The sequence below is a fragment of the Musca autumnalis genome, unplaced genomic scaffold (assembly GCF_047663935.1).
Source record: "Musca autumnalis isolate F117 unplaced genomic scaffold, ASM4766393v1 scaffold_1, whole genome shotgun sequence".
NCBI classification, from domain to species: domain Eukaryota; kingdom Metazoa; phylum Arthropoda; class Insecta; order Diptera; family Muscidae; genus Musca; species Musca autumnalis.
Window position 1 is genome coordinate 60,564,124 of NW_027411644.1, and position 23,082 is coordinate 60,587,205.

Consider the following 23,082-nt stretch of genomic DNA (forward strand, 5'->3'; position numbering starts at 1 on the left):
GAACAATAACAAAACACAGTAGATATGAGGGTGTAACGATTAGAGTAAATTATAGTATTTTTTTTAAACCACAGCATCCTGTAAAACAAAGCACTCCACTCACTTAATACTGGGACGTAAGAAGACAGAAACACATAAGCGGCTGGCCAAGATCAATACCTGACATTAGAATGACTTTCAACAATAGTCCGACCAGGCGTAGACCTTGGTTACCGCTTATTTTTTAATACACTATTGTGATTTGAGTTTCATTGATTTTGACAGCAAACATGATAATCAGTTGGGCTTATTGGTCGGACTGGTATAGACATTGCGGCCAGAGCAACTAAAAAAAAGTCAAAGCACATTTATGTTAGACTCCGTTAATTTCCTTAAGTTTTTTGTTTTGGTATAGGAATAAAGGACTTCAAGAACCACATTTAAATCACGTTGTACTCGAACCAACCTTATATAGGTTACGAAAAAGCACACTCATCTTAGTATCCGCATACTGAGCCGTTGGTTGTATTGACAACATTTCATATTTGTTTTTAACGCTTATTTTACCAGCATCGACTTCTTTGTGCCTGTGTGTAAGTATGGGTCTTTATACTGATGATGATGATGTGTATGTGTGTCATTAAATGCTTTGATTTCAAATTAGACGAAATGTGATAATTGATTGGTAATGTTAGCTGCTGTTAATTTTGTTACTAACTTTTTGGACTCGCATTTTGTGGTCCGAATGTTTTTGGCCTGCATTTATTTTTTGGCAAAAACGTAACATAATTGTTAAAACTCCATTAAATGGACCTACTGTTATCTGTAAGAAAATATATCCGTCCAATGTTAAGAAGTTCTACTGGCCTTCTATTAGAACTTCTACTGGTCTGCTATGTATAAGAAGACCCACTGGTCTTAATTAAACAAGAAAACCTACTGGTCTTCTATAAGAACTTCTTAAAAAAATACCTACTTGACTCCTTTAATAAGACTAAAGGCCTGCGTACATAAGCCGCTCTGCCTGATTGCCTTGCTTACCTGCTTCATTTCTGACGTAATAAAAATAATAGAATAAAGACGAAATTTCGAACTGGGTTGCCATCAGTTGGAAATTGGGTCGGCCTTCTTTGTTCTTTTATTTTTTATTGAAGCAGCAAAGCAAGGCAATCAGGCATAGCAGCTTATGTACGCAGGCCTTTACTGGTCTTCTGTAAGAAGACTTTTCAGTATCCTATAAGAAGACCTACCGGTCTCTTCTAAGAAGACTTACTGGTCTTCTGTAAGAATACCACCTGGTCCTCTATAAGGAGACTCATTGGTATCCTATAAGTGGACCTACTGGTCTCCTATAAGTAGACCTACTGGTATCCTATAGGGATACTTACTGGTCTGCTATAAGGAGACCTACTAGTCTCCTATAAATAGACCTACTGTTCTCCTATAAGAATACCTACTGGTCTCCTATAAGAAACCCAACTGGTCTCCCAAAAGAAGACCTACTACCTCCCCACTATGAGAAGATTTACCTCTAACCTTTTTGAAATTCCACACCTTCCAGACGGGTGTGGCAAAGAACCCTTTTTGGCCTATTACGAAGCAATAGGCCGGTCAGTGGTGAGCTATGCGGCGCCAGCATGGTATGCAAATGTTATTGCAACGCAGTGGAAGAATATTCAAACCTACCCGTATGCAATGGACCATCTTCATGAGGAGGCGAAGTTTTTACCAATGCATCAGCACGCCAGGATGTTCTCGATGCAGCATCTTTTTGGGTGTTATCGCAATAAGTATGTCTGTCACGATTTAATGTACAGGCTTCCCCTATCCAGGCACGTCAGGGCCAAACTTTGAGCTCAATAGGAATATGTTAACACGTGTCACTGGGGCTTTGAAGTTTCCATGGACCCTATATATTGCTAATATTAAAATCCCAGCCGATTTTCATTATTTTTTGTAGGTTTACAGCCTGTTCATGTACAGTGAGTGTCAAAAATATTCGGTTTTAAATTTCACCAATAATAACACCTCAGTATTTTAGAAGCCCATACCGAATATTCAAAAAACCAAATACTTAAAAAAATGTTGGTCCTGTGGCAATTAAAAAATGTAGGTAACATGGATCCGTGGCAACCCTATAAGCGAGAATAACAAAGAAAATGTTGTTAACCCTGTTTTCTATGCGTCAAAAATATTCGGTTTTTGTAACTTTTGTTAAATATTTTGACAAAAAACCGGTCAATATCGAACTTTTTTTGCAATATTAGTATAAATTTCAATAATTGTGAACAGAATCTTTGTTCCTGTGTGCAAAAATATCAGATTTCATAGCAAATTATCAAAATTTAGGGCTAAGGAAAAACGCTATCCTAGAAAAGAGAAAACTGTTTATATTTTATTATAAAAACGGCAGAAATGAAGGGAATTTTTGCTTATTTTTGAATAATTAGTCGAATATAGTTGAAATAATGTGCAAAAGTCACGAAAATACAGAAATAATAGATTTCGTGAAACACATAAGCCAACCAAACCAAGGACTGAGAGGGAAGGTAGAGGAATCTCCTGAAAAATTACAGCTAAACCAACCTTAATTTTCTTGAAATTAGTCACCGAGCCCTAAATGACTTTCAGAAGATAGAAAATATGCACTTACATTCCAAAAAAATCGTAAGGATAAAGCCTTTCATGGCCTTGTAACAGATCGCACACCATCGGCTTACTTACATAACCAATAATGTTGTATAAATTTCGCCTTGATGTGCCTTCAAAACTTCATGTACATCAGAAAATTTGTGAAAAGGAGTTAGTTTTGAATGTCTAAGCAGGAAAATCATTATACCACCAAGTTTCCGGCCTTTCTGTATACTCCAACAAAAAAAGTACGAAGGAGCTTCTAGGAGGCATGTGTTTATCAATGACTTATGATGTGTTACAAGGCCATGAAAGGCTTTATCATTACGATTTTTGTGGAAAGTAAGTGCATATTTTCTATCTTCTGAAAGTCATTTAGGGCTCGTTGACTAATTGCAAGAAAATTAAGGGTGGCTTAGCCGTAATTTTTCAGGAGATTCCTCTACCTTCCCTCCCAGTCCTTGGTTTGGCTGGCTTATGTGCTTCACGAAATCGATTGTTTCTGTATTTTCGTAACTTTTGCACATTATTTCAACTATAGCTCTGTTCCAGAACTAAAAAGTTTTTACAATTTTTACCACTTTTACACATTTTGCGTTCCCGTACACAAAATTTATATGAAAATCGTTTACGACTTTTACAACTTTTACGATTTTTACCACTTTATAAAGTACGGGAACAGGCCATATATTCGACTAATTATTCAAAAATAAGCAAAAATTCCCTTTATTTCTGCCGTTTTTATAATAAAATACAAACAGTTTTCTCTTTTCTAGGATAGCGTTTTTCCTTAGCCCTAAATTTTGATAATTTGCTATGAAATCTGATATTTTTGCACACAGGAACAAAGATTCTGTTCGCAATTATTGAAATTTATACTAATATTGCAGAAAAAGTTCGATATTGACCGGTTTTTGTCAAAATATTTAACAAAAGTTACAAAAACCGAATATTTTTGACGCATAGAAAACAGGGTTAACAACTTCTTCTTTGTTATTCTCGCTTATAGGGTTGCCACGGATCCATGTTACCTACATTTTTTAATTGCCACAGGACAAACATTTTTTTAAGTATTTGGTTTTTTGAATATTCGGTATGGGCTTCTAAAATACTGAGGTGTTATTATTGGTGAAATTTAAAACCGAATATTTTTGACACTCACTGTATGTCGACCGAAAGGTTTTTTGGGCTTCGGAAGTGGAAAAAAATCATTTTCTGTTCATGTAAAGGCCTTCGAAACGAAAATCTATGCGACCGACAAGCCATACGAAATAACACGTAAACGTACACTTTTCCCTTCAATTTGGGTTTATGTATTTCGAAAGGACTGTCTTTTGTAGAAAGAGAATGTCAAAATCACTCACTTGCTTTATAGCTGCCGAGTAGAACGTAAACTCGCGAATAACACCGAAAATCTTGAAACAAATTTATGCAACACATTCTTGAAACAAAATAAAAATTTTATAGACACGTTTGAATGGCGGCTTCATTCATTATTTTGAAGAAATCAATAAAATAAAATAATTCAAAATACCGACACATTTTATTTTTCAAACAAAACAACCCAGTCAGCATTTTTTGAAAATTTTAATCAAATTCGAGTCTTTTTTGATCCGACTGCACGATTAAAAAGCTAGAATATGAGCTCATTTTCTGATCATAAATGACTCCTTTGTCGGTAGGAAAACATAACCTCAGGCGACTCTTCTAAACAAATCACAAATGAGTCTTTTTCGAGTCGTATTTCAATCATTTATTGGTGTTTTGTTGAATAATTTCGGACCCTTTTTCGAGTCTTTTTAGAGTCATGTTTATAATCATTTATGAGTCTTTAGGGAGTCATTTATGAGTCTATTTGTTAGACGAAATAAATTAAAAAAATTTTCTTTTTATTCTTCTTTGTTTCTTTCCTTTGTTTTATAGTCTTTTCTGCTTTGTTATGTCTTTTAATTATCCTTTATGTTGCTTGGTGGTTAGTATACTGCTTCTTCATTTCACTTGGCAAAACCTGTTGTGTTGTGTTTGTCTGTACCTTTAATATTATACGTTACATTTATATCAAAATTTTGTAGAAAGTGTATATGAGAATTTTATTTTTTTATTTACAACCAAATAAAAATAAAACAAAGCAATCAGTTTTTAATCACCTAACTGTTCAAAATATGATCAGAGTATACATAATTATAATCACTTTTCAAACACCTGTATGACCTTTTTTTGATTAAGCATTTTTCAATCTTCCAGATGATCAAAATGTGACAATAAATAACAAAAAATTGTCACATTTTAAACACCTCAATGATTTATTTGTGATTGCTACACATTTGTTGTTGTATTTTAAATTGAACTCTTTTTAATCATTACAGGGAGTCACTTTCGAGTCCCTTTCTGATCACACAAGCGACTTAATCAATTTTTGATCACCAAAAGACTCTAAAAAGACTCCTCAATGTGATTTTTGAAAAAACAGTCTTCTAAATGCTATCTGGGAAATCACACATATTCCAATGTTTGTATGTATATGTGGATTTTGTTTTCATTTCTCATTTGGCTCTTATTTATGGAACATAGTTGTACAAATGTACATTCAAATTAGTAGTATTTCGCATAGGATACGTAACGGCAGTCGCACGATAGTTTGCGAAATACATGAACGCATTTTTAGACGGAAGTGAGTGCCTGCTTTCCTTTCGTACAGATTTCCGTGCGACATACATGAACAGGCGGTTAGTTTTTTTAGCTACACTCGTAAAATTTTTTCACCGATTGGACAATACATGTGATCTGTCAGCGATTTCGTGAAAATTCGCCTTTGGCCCCACATAAATTACTATGGAAACTTCGAGTAACTAGTGGCACGTGTTAACAAATAGGCATTTATTTTTGGTCATCAGGATAGAACAGTCATTTTATTTTCGCGAATTTTTGAGATATTAACGCCGAATTTTCTTTCAGTCGATAAAGCAAGGCTTTCTAATTATTTTTCACCAAAGAAAACCTATAAATAATTCCGCGAACACCGAAATAACAGCGTAAAAGGGTTTAAAATGACAGATAATTGAAACATCTCGGAATATCAATAGGAGTCGCGCAGTAATGTCATACTTCTGCACAATAAGATAGATAGATAATTATGAAAAACGCCAAATTTCTTATAAAAATCTAGATGTTTTCTTCAATAAAATGATTTTTCCGCGAACTAGTCCGCCGTTTAAAGGTTTGGAAAAATGCTCCAGATTTAGAGGAAGACAATCTGATTTGAAAACAACCGCTATTTTAATACACTGAGGGAAATTTTAGTACTTTTTAAAAGCAACATACGAAACCTAAAAACTTAATTTCCATGACTGTGTTTTCCCGCGAAAACGGGGCTTTTACATATGCGAGTTCAGTTAAAAAAAACTACTAAAATCCGGTATGGAAAGCATAACCTGGTCCATTTATATTGTAACATAACACTGTTGAGAACAGTCGCGGACACCGAAATAAGAACACATATAAAATTCAAAGTCCAAAAGTTGTGTTCAATTTGAAAAATGTGCTAAAATTTCTCTCAGTGTATTAAAATAGCGGTTGTTTTCATGTCAGATTATCTTCCTCTAAATGTTGAGCATATTTCCAAGTCCTTAAACGGCAGACTTCTGCGCGGAAAAATCAAAATCAAAAATCAACAAAACATCTAGGTTTTTATAAGAAATGTTGAATAATTATTTTGAAAATATTCCATATTATCAGCATCCGAAGCACTCGATTGCATCCGTCGAGGTTGTCTGTGTCATATTCTATCTTATTGTGCAGAAGTATGACATTACTGCGCGACTCCTATTGATTAGAAAGCCTTGGTTTATCGGCTGAAAGAAAATTCGGCGTTAATATCACAAAAATTCGCGAAAATAAAATGACTGTTCTATCCTGATGACCAAAAATAAATGCCTATTTTTCATAGTACTATCGGAAAATGGATCAGAAAATCATTTCGCGAAGAGCTAGAAACATAATTTTTTCTGTGTTTGATACGGAACATCATCGACTTTAAATATCTACAAGACTAAAAACGTAGATTCATTCTTTTTGGGATAAATAAGCTAACATTAACAAAAATTTAGGTGTTCTATTCTACTGACGTGTAGTGTATATTTCCTTGGGGTATATGTAACTTTTGTGCCCATCATTTTTTGGTTTTTTTTTTAAATTTACCGTTATTTGAATTATTGAATAAACTTTTTTTGTATTAAATATTTGGCCTGTTCCCGTACTTTATAAAGTGGTAAAAGTCGTAAAACTTGTAAAAGTCGTAAACGATTTTCATATAAATTTTGTATACGGTAACGCAAAATGTGTAAAAGTGGTAAAAATTTAAAAACCTTTTTAGTTCTGGAACAGAGCTATTGTTTATTAATGAGAAGAAATAATGCCTTGTTCAGACTGACGGTGTTTCGCTCTCTATTCGTTGTTCGACCCCAAATTACGATGTAATTACTTCATTTCCCATACAAAATATTGAGAACGAACAACGATTTGTGTACATTGTTCAATTTAAATTACTCTCATAACGACGATAAAATATGTCCCATCTCTAACAAATGAGAGAATTTATCGAAATAAATTAATTATGACAGGAAAAATACAAAATTTAAAAATTTATTAAAAACCCAAACATTTTTAGAAAAACTGCAAAATATGAATGAAAAGTAAACGGTTTAACGGCTAGTATACATTCAAATCATATCAAATTTTGTCTTCTCTTTTATTGCAGTTGCATTTTTTGTCCATCGTTTCAAATTCGCTTACAAATTTAGAAATAAAAATTAAATGTCTGCCGGAAAGTCTGTATACCAAAAAGTTATTTTGGCAGGTCTCTCTCTCGTTAATTTTTAAAATAGAACAATTTTAAAATATACTGAAAACACCAAAATTGTGAGGAAAAATAGAAAACATGAATGAAACTAATATAATTTAATATTAAATAGATATCTGAGAGAAGGAAAAATATTTTTTCGGTTCATATCAATAAACTTTACTCGTCTTTTGGCTGAAACTTTCTTTAAAATCAGTAAACAAAAACAATGAAAATATGAATCATGTTGCTATGAATTGTGTACCATGTCGTATGAACGGGTTAATTCGTGTACGTAATTATGAGAACGAACGACGTTATTCAAATGGTGGTATGAACATGGCATAAAACTGTATACTTGGAATTTCATAAAAATCATAACCTGCCCCAATGGTAGAACAAACCAGGTAATGTAAATAGTACAACAAATAAAACTCAACAACAACCCCATAGAAATTTGTTTTTGTTTGTAAAGCGGCTCATAAACTATCAAATTGGCTTGTCCAGCCGATGAACCCCTTACGTAGGTGTGTGATTGATAAGTGTGTAGCAAAGCATTCAATCAGCCTTCAATCTGAATCGAAATCTTCAAGTTTTCCTCTAAAAATTTATGAACTTAATTTTTTTATTTCTTCACAAACACAATGTTATTTTTTCCAGAATTGCTTTTTGACAATTTGAAAATAAACCATATTCATCGGATTGACTGAGTTTCATTTTGAAAATCAAAACTATTTTGATTTTCCTCAATCCATAAAATTCACACACCCAGTCAGCATTTTTTGAAAATTTTAATCAAATTCGAGTCTTTTTTGATCCGACTGCACGATTAAAAAGCTAGAATATGAGCTCATTTTCTGATCATAAATGACTCCTTTGTCGGTAGAAAAACATAACCTCAGGCGACTCTTCTAAACAAATCACAAATGAGTCTTTTTCGAGTCGTATTTCAATCATTTATTTGTGTTTTGTTGATTAATTTGGGACCCTTTTTCGAGTCTTTTTAGAGTCATGTTTATAATCATTTATGAGTCTTTAGGGAGTCATTTATGAGTCTTTTTGTTAGACGAAATAAATTAAAAAAAAATTTCTTTTTATTCTTCTTTGTTTTTTTCCTTTGTTTTATAGTCTTTTCTGCTTTGTTATGTCTTTTAATTATCCTTTATGTTGCTTGGTGGTTAGTATACTGCTTCTTCATTTCACTTGGCAAAACCTGTTGTGTTGTGTTTGTCTGTACCTTTAATATTATACGTTACATTTATATCAAAATTTTGTAGAAAGTGTATATGAGAATTTTATTTTTTTATTTACAACCAAATAAAAATAAAACAAAGCAATCAGTTTTTAATCACCTAACTGTTCAAAATATGATCAGAAGGTACATAATTATAATCACTTTTCAAACACCTGCATGACCCTTTTTTGATTAAGCACTTTTCAATCTTCCAGATGATCAAAATGTGACAATAAATAACAAAAAATGGTCACATTTTAAACACTTCAATGACTAATTTGTGATTGCTACACATTTATTGTTGTATTTTTAATTAAACTCTTTTTAATCACTACAGGGAGTCACTTTCGAGTCCCTTTCTGATCATACAAGCGACTTAATCAGTTTTTGATCACCAAGAGGACTCTATAAAGACTCCTCAATGTGATTTTTGAAAAAAACAGTCTTCCAAATGCTAGATGGGACACATCCTCATATTTTGAAAAATTTACACATACTACTACAAATATTGACATCAACAATAAGTCTGTCTGGTTACTTTCCCAGCAAGAATTGTCCAGCAAGAACTTTCTCAGAGAGTAAGGGGTTTTTATTCTCTTTTGCTAGAAAATTGTAAAAAGTAAACAGACACTTCCCAGCAAAAACCAGCAAGCAATCAGCTGGCTTGCCAATACAGAACAATTTGTCCGCCAATAAAGAAGCAAACACGTTGTATTTTATTAAAAATAGAAAAGAAATTAAAACAAGTATTTTTCCACAAAATTGTTCTCCATAAAACAATACAATTAGAGTATGTTATTTCCACAAAAAAATTGTTTTTAATTTTCACAAACATACATCAACCACAAATTAGAAACAGATGATTGATTGTTTTCAGGAAGAAGAAGAAGAATTGCTTTGCCAGTTGCTGCTAGAAGAAATTTGTCCAGCAAGAATTTGCAAGCTCTCAGTGAAAGAACTGTCAAAATGTCTCTCTCGAATCGCTCTCTTTTGCTGGTTTTTTGTGTTAACAGACGACTTCCAGCAACAATTGGTACAAATTGTTGCAAATTTTAGGGTAACCAGACAGAGCTATTTGATAGTGTATGGGGCGCTTAAACATTAGTGTCAACGTACATACAGTGAGTGTCAAAAATATTCGGTTTTCAATTTCACCAATAATAACACCTCAGTATTTTAGAACCCCATACCCAATATTCAAAAAAACAAATACTTAAAGAAAATGTTTGTCCTGTGGCAATTAAAAAATTTATGTTACATGGATTCATGGCAACCCTATAAGCGAGAATAACAAAGAACACGTTGTTAACCCTGTTTTCTATGCGTCAAAAGTATTCGGTTTTTGTAACTTTTGTTAAATATTTTGGCAAAAAACCGGTCAATATCGAAATTTTTCTGCAATATGAGTATAAATTTCAATAATTGCGAACAGAAACTTTGTTCCTGTGTGAAAAAATATTATATTTCATAGCAAATTATTAAAATGTAGGGCTAAGGAAAAACGCTATCCTAGAAAAGAGAAAACTGTTCATATTTCTTTATAAAAACGGCAGGAATAAAGGGAATTTTTGCTTATTTTTGAATATTTAGTCGAATATAGTTGATAGATATAATGTGCAAAAGTCACGAAAATACAGTAATTATCGACTTCGTGGAACACATAAGCCAGCCAAAACAAGGACTGGGAGGGAAGGTAGAGGAATCTCCTGAAAAATTACGGCTAAACCGCCCTTAATTTTCTCCTAAATGACTTTCAGAAGATAGAAAATGACTATGAAAAATCATTAATGTTCATGTTCACACGAGCGTTTCAATTACGTTGTTCGCCTGTCGAACGACGTACACAAATTAACCCGTATCCACGACACCATTCGTAATTAACAGAAACATAAACAAAATGTCCTTCATTTATTGCTCTGTTCCAGAACCTGCAAGAAGCTACTATTTTTACTACGATAACATTTTTTCCTTTATGTTATCGGAAAAAAATAGTAAAAATTAGTAGATTCTTGCAGTTCTGGAACAGCCCAGCAAAAAGTGTTTTGGATTAAATTTAAATGCGGTCTAAAGATGCTATAAAATGGAAGCCATTGCAAATATCCGAAAATAAATAAAATACATTGCTTATTCGTGTAAAACAAGAATATTAACTTTATTACATTAACACAAATTATAAAAAACTCCCCCCCCCCCTAATACACTACCTTGACACATGTCATACGTCAATATTTAAGATGCAACCTTTAAATAATAGGTATGCTCCCTTACTTTTGCAGTAACTTTTGTCCATAATTTCTTTTTTTCAACAAATTTTACTCTCTCCTTTGCAATCTCTAAATGTCTTCTATCAGGTTTTAAAAAGACGAACATGTCTTCTATACGAATGCATATCTACATCAGTTCTGCTTTTCTATAAGAAGAGCTACAAGTCTTCTATCTGACGACTTTAGTCTATAAGTCGACCAACCGGTCTTCTATAAAAAGTTCAACAAGTCTTCTATCAGAAGACCACAGTCTATACAGTCGGACACTCAGCCCAAACTAGTTAGCCCTGACTATTTACTTTGCTGTCAAATAGAGGGTGTTTTTTTAAGCTAGATAGAACTTTAAATTGTAAAAAGTAACACAAAAAATTAAATTTTGATGAAACTTTTTTTATTTGTTTCAGTATACTCTGACAAATCATCATGAATAGACTCACGCTTGAACAACGCTACGAAATTATCCAAATTTACTTTGAAAATCAGTCGTCGATTCGCTCTAGAGCAGTTGGCAAATGACCCGTTGTTTTATCGCAAAATTGTGTTCAGCGATGAGGCGCATTTTTTGCTTAACGGGTTTGTTAATAAGCAAAATTGCCGCATATGGAGTGAGACCAATCCACAAGAGACCCTACAGACTCCATTACATCCAGAAAAATGCACCGTATGGTGCGGTTTACACGCTGGTGGCATCATCGGACCTTATTTCTTCAAAAATGAGGCCGGAGCTCGCGTTACGGTCAATGAAGATCGTTACCGCACCATGATCAATGATTTTTTGTTTGAAAATATGGATGACATTGATCCGGAGGAGATGTGGTTTCAACAGGATGGCGCTACGTGCCATACGGCGAACGCAACATCGACTTATTGAAATCAAAATTTGGCGATAAGTTGATTTCGAGAAGTGGACCTGTCAATTGGGCTCCAAGGTCGTGCGATTTGACACCTCTCGATTATTTCCTGTGGGGCTACGTGAAGTCACTGGTTTATGCTGATAAACCAGCAACAATTGATGCCTTGTAGGCCAGCATTGTTCGTGTTATTCGTGACATACGGCCAGCAGTGCTCGAAAAAGTGGCCAAAAATTGGACGTCCAGAATGCACTTCGTCAAAAACAGCCGCGGTGCCCATATGCCCGAAATCATTTTCAAATGTTAATGTCACGTATTGATCTTTCGAATAAAAAAATTGTGATTACAATCATGGTTTAATAAGAAAGGTTAGCCAAAGCTTTATGTTAATTTAAATTTTTTCATTCAAGTATTCCTAAAACTTCGAAACAATATACACAAACTGTGTATATGTGTGTGGTGTTTGAATAATATGTCAAACAATTTTAAAAACAATCGAATTCAATGATTTTTAAAAATATTTTTGGGACATTTGTATGGAAATAATTTGTCAGGTTATCATTGAAACAAACATTTTATCATATCCACAACTTGATTATGCGGAGAAACATTGGTCCTTCATTCATTTTTCGCGATTTTTATAAAATGCTAAAAATTGGTGTTGTAAACAAACCCACTTGTTGCTTAATTTTGAAGTTTTAGGAATTCAGGAAAAACAAGGGTTATATAGATTTTTTTCATTTAAATCTACCTCTTAACTTATACCATGATTACAATTTAATTTTTTGTGTTATTTTTTACAATTTCAAGTTCTATCGGGCTTAAAAAACACCCAATACATTATTGTGACATAAAATACAAAGGACATCAAATCACAATAATGAACAGTCTATTATGTTTGTTGTCAAAAGTGGTTAACAGAACTCTGAATGGCCGACCTTCTGTAGGCCTTGCAGAAGACCTTCGTCTTCAATGAAGGAGCTTCAGGTCTCAAACGCATTTTACATTTATAGCCCGTTTCCACGGTACGTCGTTCGTTCTCTATTCATCGTTCGACCCATAACTACGAATAAATTATGTACTTATTTCCCCACACAAAATTCTATGATCAAACGACGATTTTTCTACGTTGTTCGATTAGGAATACTCTCTGAACAACGAATAAATATGTCCCATCCCTAACAAATGAGAGAATTTATCGACAAAATTAAATATGACATCTCTACATTCATAATTGAAAAATTTGTTGAAAACACAAAAATTTTTAGAAAAAAGTAAAAATATGAATGGAAGTTAATGAACTAAACATTTTATATAGATGCAGAAGGAAGATGGTTGTGTTTCCTTCTTAATTCCACACACATTTCTTGTCCATTAGTTCAAAATCGCGTAAAAAATCAGAAACAAAAAGGAAACAAATAACTGAAAGTCTGTATACACAAACATTGTTTTGACGTGTCCCTCTCTCTTTAATTTTGAAAATAGAAACATATAAAAATATATTGAAAATACAAAATAATTAAGAATTTATGGAAAAAATGAATGAAATGTGTGTAGTTAAATATAGAAGATATATTTGAAGGAAAGTCTATTGCTTTTCCTATTCATTTAATGTATATTTTATGTGTTTTCGGTTCAAATTTTCGTGAAAACAAGGAAACAAAAAAGAGGGAATTTTGTTTATGTTTCTGTTAATTACGAATGGTGTCGTGGAAACGGGTTAATTCGTTTACGTCGTTCGACAGGCGAATAACGTAATTGAAACCCTCGTGTGAACATGACATTCTCAATTCCATACAATATCAGTCAAATAAATGACGTAAAGGCCTGCGTACATAAGCTGGCTTGCCTGCTTACCTTGCTTACTTCTGATAGCTCTGTTCCTTTACGTGCCTGAGGTTACCATTTCTTACCATTTTTAACCTGCAAAGCGTTCCTTTACTTCAACAAGCATACAATTTATATGAGACCAGTTCAACACTTTTACCATTTTTTGCCACTGTTACCATTTTTTAAAGTAAAGGAACAGACCAGATAAAAGAATAAAAAAGAAAAGGGCAACCCAGTTCGAAATTTCCTCGGCCTTCTTTATTCTTTTATGTTTATTATCTCAAAAATGAAGCAGGAAAGCAAGGCAATCAGGCAGAGCAGCTTATGTACGCAGGCCTTAAACTCCCAAAACACCTGTTTTAAGCGCAAGTGTAAAACGCAGGCGTATTGGGAGTTTATGTCATTTATTTGACATATATTGTATGGAATTGAGAACTTAAATGATGCATGTTTTATAAAACATGTTAAATGTCAATTTGTTTTTTTTTTATTTCCCGAAGACACATTTTGTAAAAATTCTTAAATAAACGAACACACCTATTGCTGCGCTCAGGTGAGCATCACAGCCAACGAACAAAAATGGGGAGGCTCAGATGTATTTTGCCGCTTTTTAGAGTCACATTAGTTAAGAATAACAACAGATCAACGTGTAAGTAGTGCCTCATTTTGGAATAAAAAGAAAAAAACTATTAAAACTAAATTATTGCTGCAATTAAAGTTTTGCCGCCTAAAAAACTATTTCACAACATCACCATCATGTCATCGTCACCAACTGCCGCCACATCGCCCAAACGTGTATGCCGAGAAGGAGAACCCAAGTGTATTGGAACACACAGTGGGACATTCCATTGTGATGAAGTACTGGCCTGCTTTATGTTAAAGCAATTACCCGAATATAGTGATGCCAAAATCTTTCGTTCCCGTAATGACGCTGAGCTACAGGAGAAATGTGATATAATTGTAGATGTTGGTGGAGAGTTTGATCATGAAAAGAAATGGTATGATCATCACCAGAAGTCGTTTCAGCATACATTGGGTTCTTTGAGACCTGAATTTGAGGAGAAGTTCAATCAAATAAGGTGCGTATGCAAAAGAGGGTTATGATTAAATTTAAAAGAACAAAATAATGATATTGCTTTTAAATTTCAGGTTAAGTAGTGCCGGTTTGGTTTATTGTTTCTATGGCGAACGTGTCATTGATGAGATTCTCAAAAAACATGCCAACATCTCTTTAAGTCCGGATAACTTGAAGTTAACATTTGTACAAATCTATCGTAATTTTATTAGTGAAATTGATGCCATCGATAATGGTGTACCAATGTGCCCAGAGGGAATTGAACCTTTGTATAAAATTTCCACCGGTCTGTCAAGTCGGGTGGGCAAATTCAATCCATCATGGGAAGAGGAGGGGACCAATGTTAATGTAGATGAACGTTTCCATGAAGCCATGGCATATGCTGGCAAAGAATTTGTTGATAATGTGCTGGCCATTGGTGGTTCATGGATTAAGGCCCGAGAATATGTACGTGAAGCCTTGGTAACAGCCAAAACTATTTATAAAACAGGAGAAATTCTTCTGTTGCCACGTTTTTGCCCATGGAAACAACATTTAGTGGAACTGGAAAAGGAATACGATGTTGAAGGTGTACCAAAGTTGGTCATTTTTGTTGATACCACTGGTAGTTGGCGTGTAGCTGGCGTTCCATTAAATCCAGATAGCTTTTTGGGAAGAAAATTTCTACCCGAACCGTGGAGAGGTTTACGTGATGAAGAACTTTCAAAATTGGCTGGTGTGGATGATTTAACTTTTGCACATCACACCGGTTTTATTGGTGGAGCGAAAACGAAAGAAGCTGCCATTGCTATGGCTATTAAGACTATAGAGTTTTAAGGATAATGTGAGGTATAGAAGTGTGTGTATGCGTGCATGTGTTTGAATGTATAATTGAACAAAAGGATAAAATATTTCATAATTATGATTGACGAATGAAAAAATAAATTATGTATTTACCCCCCATACCATTGCTATCGAAAACGATATCGTTTTCGAATGTTTCTCGAGAGTTTTGCGGATATTTTGTTCGAGAACGACACACGAGAATGAATTAAAAACGATTCACTCGTCGCTCAGTTTGTGGCAGGAAATCCTTCGATTTCGAATATCGTTAATAATATTATTAGCGAATGATTGACGATAGTTTTACGATAGTGGCGAAAAACATTTTTTGTGGAGTTTCTTGATGTTTCTGTTATGTACCTTTTACGTTTTTATTTCTTTATGTTTGCGACGCGATATTTAACTGTTGATAAACATTGTTGTCTTGTGTTTGGCAACCTACCCATATGTTGTCTTTATCAACACTTATTGTCTATATTATACGTAGCATTTATATCGAAATTATTTGAAAAAAGCAAATGGGAATTTTTTACAAACAACGTAAATTTTTTTTTGAAACAAAAAAATTTTCAAAGTAAAAAATGTTTCTCGAAACAATTTTTCTTGTGAAGAAAAAACATTCGCCAAATGTTCGAAAACGATATCGTTTTTAAACTTTTGACGAACAAAAGAACAACCCCCCCATACCATTGCTATCGAAAACGATATCGTTTTCGAATGTTTCTCGAGAGTTTTGCGGATATTTTGTTCGAGAACGACACACGAGAATGAATTAAAAACGATTCACTCGTCGCTCAGTTTGTGGCAGGAAATCCTTCGATTTCGAATATCGTTAATAATATAATTAGCGAATGATTGACGATAGTTTTACGATAGTGGCGAAAAACATTTTTTGTGGAGTTTCTTGATGTTTCTGTTATGTACCTTTTCCGTTTTTATTTCTTTATGTTTGCGACGCGATATTTAACTGTTGATAAACATTGTTGTCTTGTGTTTGGCAACCTACCCATATGTTGTCTTTATCAACACTTATTGTCTATATTATACGTAGCATTTATATCGAAATTATTTGAAAAAAGCAAATGGGAATTTTTTACAAACAACGTAAATTTTTTTTTGAAACAAAAAAATTTTCAAAGTAAAAAATGTTTCTCGAAACAATTTTTCTTGTGAAGAAAAAACATTCGCCAAATGTTCGAAAACGATATCGTTTTTAAACTTTTGACGAACAAAAGAACAACGTGCTTGTGTACACCCGAAAAACAATTGCCAATTCTTCGAATGTGATATCGTTTTCGAAAGTTGTGTCGAACATTCGAATAATATCCGCAATTGGTATGAGGGGACGTGCTTGTGTACACCCGAAAAACAATTGCCAATTCTTCGAATGTGATATCGTTTTCGAAAGTTGTGTCGAACATTCGAATAATATCCGCAATTGGTATGAGGGGTAAATCCGAGATATGTAAGTATGTGTCTTTGTGTTTTTTTTTTTTGTGTTCAGAAGCTTACAAGTTTAATAAAGCAGGGAATTTTTGATCCAACCAGTTGACACCGGCAGTTCTCTTCTCAAAAGAGTTGTAGGGGGCTCCTTCAAGCATGACCCATAGGTACTCTTGAAATAAGAGCAGCAGATCGTCCCAATATCAATCGATAATATTGAGGTCGTCCCCATGAATGCCAGGAGGTGTTCGCCATGGAGGCGAGTAGGTCTTTTTAATAGATAATATTAAGGTATTCTTCATAAAAATGATTAGGTAGGTACTCTTCAAAGAATACATGCAGGTCTACAGTAGATATTCTTCGTGGAAGACTATAAGAAACACTTATATAAATTTCAAACGTATTCTTATGGCAAATTTGTATTGGGTAAGTAGGCCTGACTAGAAGGCTTTCTTATAGAAGATCAGTATATCTTCTTACAGAGACGCAAACGGTCGTATTGTAGGATATTGTAAACGTTATCAATAGGATTCCTTAGTACTCTTCAAATATAAGCAGCAGGTCCTTTCATGAAGGCCAGCAGGTATTCTTCACAAAGGCCGATAGAACTTCTTCATGAAGGTGAGTAGGTATTTTTTGTAGATCTGAAGGTCCTCCTCATAAAAGATGCCGTAGCTGCTCTTCAAAGAAGAGTTGCTGGTCTCCTTAATGACAGTCTGTGGGTCTTCTTCATCATCTTCTTATGGAAGACTATAAGGTCTATTTATGGAAGATTAGAAGGTCTTATAGAAAATCAGACTTTTGTCTTGTTGGAGATTAGAGGTCTTCTTATTAAAGGTTAGTAGGTCCCTTTGCAGATCTTCTTGTAGAAAACTAGGTTTTCTTATAAAAGACTAAGCGGTCTTCTCGGAGACCTTAGCTATTTCTTGATGAAGACCAATAGGTACTCTTCGTAGATGACCAGTGGTTCTTCTTCATAGAAAATCAATAGGCCGTCCTCTTCATAGAAGGTCTGGAAGTCATTTTCATGGAAGCGACACCATAGTCTCATGGTAGGTACCTCCATAGAGGGTCAGAGGTATCCGTCATAAATGACTGGAAAGTCATTATGTGAGGACCAGAAGGTCATCATCATAGATAAGTGGTAGGCCATCTTGAAAGAAGATTAGGGTTTTAGTCGAAGAAGATCAATAGGTCTTCTTCATAAACGGCCGGTGGGTCCTCTTCACAGGAAAGCAGGACTTCTTCAAATGGGATAAAAAAATATTTAAAAAAAATAACAGTAAGAAGAACAGCAAATCTTCTGTGTAGAAGACGTGTCGAGTTCTACATTGAAGACCAGTAGGTCATCATTATAGAAGATTAATAGATTTTCTTCATAGAGTGTCAATAGGTAATTTTTCGAAGTTCTACGTTGAAGACCAGTAGATCATCTTTATAGAAGATTAATAGATTTTCTTCATAGAGTGCCAATAGGTAATTTTTCATACAGGACCTGTAGGTTCCTTTATTACATACAGGGTCAGGAGGGTCTCCTCATAAGGAACTAGTAGATCTTCTTCAATGAAGGCTTCAAAAAACAATAGACGTTCTTCATAGAAAGCCAAAAATGCGACTTCTCCCTAGAATGACAGCCATACAAGTCCTATTGTTACTATGTGTAGAGGCGTCCAACTTGACTTCATCATACAAGAACAGATCCAAAACAAATAAAATAAAAAATACAATACAAAAATTTCTTTTGTTTTAAACAAAATTTTATTTTCTTTTTTTTTTTAATTTCGATTGGACAATTCATGACCTTTGCTTATACAAAAAATAGATACGTAATAATTACAAAATTAAAGATAAAAAGCATACTTGGGGCGCAGCAGAATAGCACAGTATCCTTCCCCAATATACACTCCCATCAACGCCATCCTAATCCATACGGGTCTTCAGTGTCTTCACAGTAAACTTGTCTTTTTCAATGATATAAACAGTGGCACCCCAACCGCTAATGGCATCACGATCAAAGGCATTTATCATGGCCTGTGATATGACTTCGAACAATTGATTGGGTTCCAAATCAGGTTTCCACAGTGTTTCACACATACCGTACAGCTGTTCACCACAAGTACCGGCAACAACAAAATCATCTGGAACATTAGGGCAACCGATCAAGTCCATATTACAAATAAATGGCTCCATTGTCTTGGGATCTAAGCCAGCAATGACGGGTTCAATAAAATATGGTCCAAAACGATGTTCATACAAGAAACTCGAAAGCATTGCAGCAAAGCGTGCTGGTTGCATTTCACGATTTTCGCGGGTTTCATACAGATTTTTACGGAACATCAGTCTGTCACGTACCGTGAGAATATCCGTTTGCAAACCCACCAAGCCCACAAACATGCGAGGATTAAACTGGAACACTTTTTCAAAGTCGGTTTCAATTGTTTGGGCCTGAACACCAAAACGACGATCCGTGGCAATGGCAACACAATCCTTGCCACGCATTGCTACAACACAGCCTCCATTATATGCCAATATGGACATTTTGTTTGTGAATTTATTAGAAATTAGAGTTAAAATTTATATTTTCCAAATGATTTGCGAATCTATTTTTTGCAAAACAAATGCCGCTGCGGTTGTTCCAAAGACGATGACTTTTTGTTTCGTTAGGGTTGCTGTGTGCGGGAGCAACGGTGATTTGACAGTTTGTTACTACTTTTGTTCAACAACACTGACAAACATAATGCTATAGTTGCCATATTAGTTGGTATTTTCTGGAATTCGGGGAGTTTTATGAGGAATGAGGTATTATTTTGGGATTTTTAAAAAGCATGACAGGCTAGAGTTTGTTTGAAGGAGAAATTTGGAATTTTCACCACAGGTAGCCCTTTCGATCCTGATTCCAACGGTGTATAACTTTTTTTTTTTTTTTTTTATTTATTTATTTATGCTCATGTAAAAACCTAGCCCATAGGGCCATAATCGGTTCCAAAAACCACTATACATTTACTACTCTCAAAAACTTAAATTTAACAATGATCTGATTCTTAAAACAATAAATCTAACAAATGAATACAATGTTAAAGCAAAAGTTCTAAACCAGCCATGCAATTATAGTTCGATAACAAATTAACATAACAAACCATGAATTTTATATTACACTGCTATTAAAATGCTCATATAACTTTCGTTTGTAACAATTTAAAGAGGAATTAAATACCTTAAGCTCTGGTGGCAAAGTGTTAAATACACGAGATACTCTTACAAGAAAAGACTTCTCCAACAATGGAGTCAAACACGGCACATGTATTTGTTTGTTCCTCTCCGATCTGGAGAATGTAAAAAGGTCTAATACAGTAGAAGGTGTCTGCATTTTATGTACCTTATAGAAGAATAACACTGATCTAATACTCACAAAATTATCAAATGTGCAACCAAGGAACTCTTTAACATACAGAGAAATATGATCACGACATCTAACATGATAAACATAGCGCATAACTTTATTGAACAGAAGTTTTAACTTTCGTAAGACAAAACCACGACTACCCCCTAAAACCTCAATACAATACACAAAATGAGGCATTATGAGTGCATGAGCCAATTGAATTCTTATGTTCTTAGGCAGAACTAAATCCAAACAATATAACTTCCTTAAAATGAAGTTTACCTTGGACACTAAAGAATTAACATGCACGTCGAACACTAAAGCACTATCAAGAAACAAACCAAGACACTTCATGGAGCTTACAACATTTATAGACGTACTATAAATGGAAACATTTATTGAATCATCCTGCACGTTCCCGAAGAACATCACTTTAGTTTTTTGTGTATTAATTGAGAGTCCATTGCGAGACAACCAATTAACCAAAATACTAACATTAAAATCAATCGACGACTGCAAAACATCCATAAACACATACTCTCCCTTGAACAAAAGCTGCACATCATCAGCAAACGCAAACGACATACAACTCCTACTACTAACACAACTCAGCAAATCATTAACATACATCACAAACAACAGGGGACCTAGAACAGACCCCTGAGGCACACCACTACTCACTGGTAGAGTACAAGAAACACAACTTTTACAACATACATACTGCTTCCTTCCGAACAAATAAGAAAAAACAAGTTTACAAGCTGAGGTAGAGGCTTGAAAAAACGATGTAATTTATTTATTAACTTTGCATGATCAATTCGGTCAAACGCCTTCTCAAGGTCGAGAGATAATAGAACACAACATCCCCCAGAACCGACCGTCATCCGTATATTATCGGTCAACCCAACAAGAAGGGAAGTTGTGCTACGATTGCTTCTGAAACCATACTGACTTTCATGAAGCAACGACATGCTATTAATATAGGCAAGCATTTGATCTTTCATTACATGTTCAACCATCTTAGAAAGTATTGGCATTATTGAGATAGGCCTATATTCACTGGCATCACCACTTTTATGTATCGGAACTATCTTCGCTATTTTCCAGACCTCAGGAAAAACAGACACTGTCAACATTGTATTGACAACATGTAACAAAAATTGACCAACAAGAGGAAATACAAGTTTGAGAAATTTAAGCCGAAAACCATCGTAACCTACTGCATTAGATTTTATTTTATCAAAAGCACATACAAGCTCAGCATAATCAATAGCACGAAAAGAAAAACCATCACAAACTCCAACAGGAACACACGAGACATCAAATGCAGTCACAGATTGATTGGAAACAAAAGCCAAATTCAATTCCTCAACATTTATATTCTCAACCTTTTGTCCCGGAATTTTGTTCATCTATGCTTTACCGTCAAGAATGTTAAGGCCTGAGTACATAAGCTGCCTTTCCTGCTTGCTTCTGATAAAAGAATAAAAAAGAAAAGTGCAAACTAATTCGAAATTGGCTCGGCCTTCTTTATTCTTTCATTTTTGTTATGTCAGATTATGTTTTCTTTTACTATTGGAGGGATTTGAAAACGCAAAATAAAGCAATTTATTGGACTTAAAAATATAATATTTTCAATGTAATTTAATTTCAAAAAGAATGCTATAAACATGTTCAGAAAATCCAAACTATAACAAAAGAAGTCTTACTCCAATATAAAGGGAGAGCAGCTTATGTACGCAGGCCTTTAAGTCTTCTTTTGTTATAGTTTGAATTTTCCGAACAGATATACGGGTAACCTCGGAGTTAAAAGTGATGGTTAAATTTCAAGGAGGTTCATCTTGGCATTTACTTTTAGTGTGAAAATTATACCTTTAATGCCTCCAAATTGGTTTATTTTGCGTTTTCAAATCCATTCAACAGCAATAGGAAACATATAACAACGACCCTTATAATAATGAAGGTTAAAGTTTTGTTAATTTTAATCGAAAGGCGTTGCTGTACACCGGAAAGCGTAGCAATTAATAAGATATCACCCTCAGCCACGATCACCGTCACTTAAAAAATACGCATCCATGACAAAAACTATAGAAAATAAATAACCCATAATGTTAGCGACCAGTGATATACATATGTTACAAGAACCTGGACCACTGTCCTGGTGCTGGATTCTTATTCTGTGAAAATTTGAAATAAAAAATATTTCCTTTATAATTTTTTTCATTTGACAGTTTTTTCCTTTATAAAAGTTTTCATTTCAGATTTTCATAGAAACAGAATTGAGCCCCTGGCCTTAACAATAAAATTTTTCTAGACGATAATTTCTCTATTCCAGAATCTGCAAGAACTTACTAAGGAAAAATTAGGTGTGTTCGTTTACTCAACAGTTTGTACAAATTTGTACAAGTTCAGTAACTTCTTGTAATCCGCCGAGGTCTTTTGCATTGTACAGTAGAGTAAACGAACAACATCCAGTAACAATTTGTACAATTTTTGAGTAAACGAACACACATATTATCAACTTTTTAAAAATAGTAGATTCTTGCAGGTTCTGGGGCAGAGTATATTCGGCCCAACTTTTGTATAATTTAGCTTCTGAATAAAGTCTAAAGTTGTATCAGTATTAAAGAGTTAAAAACACGCATAATCCCCGAAGGGACAACGCCGATTCATATTAGCTTAATGGTATGGGACCTACTTGTTATCGCCGAGTCCGAACGACATGTCTTGCGAC

The 23,082-nt window shown here is 34.3% G+C and overlaps 2 protein-coding genes across 2 annotated transcripts; one reads left to right on the forward strand and one right to left on the reverse strand.

Annotated features, from left to right (window-relative positions):
- Nucleotides 1-14,116: 14,116 nt before the first annotated feature.
- Nucleotides 14,117-16,995, forward strand: LOC141398824 (MYG1 protein). The gene is made up of 3 exons (XM_073976530.1): nt 14,117-14,275; nt 14,345-14,705; nt 14,776-16,995. The coding sequence occupies exons 1-3, from the start codon at nt 14,206-14,208 to the stop codon at nt 15,515-15,517; spliced, it is 1,173 nt and encodes a 390-aa protein (XP_073832631.1). The 5' UTR covers nt 14,117-14,205; the 3' UTR covers nt 15,518-16,995.
- Nucleotides 16,996-18,701: 1,706 nt separating this feature from the next.
- Nucleotides 18,702-19,648, reverse strand: Prosbeta3 (proteasome subunit beta type-3). Its single transcript, XM_073963511.1, has one exon. It carries the CDS (start codon nt 19,502-19,504, stop codon nt 18,887-18,889), a length of 618 nt encoding a protein of 205 aa, XP_073819612.1. The 5' UTR covers nt 19,505-19,648; the 3' UTR covers nt 18,702-18,886.
- Nucleotides 19,649-23,082: the final 3,434 nt, after the last annotated feature.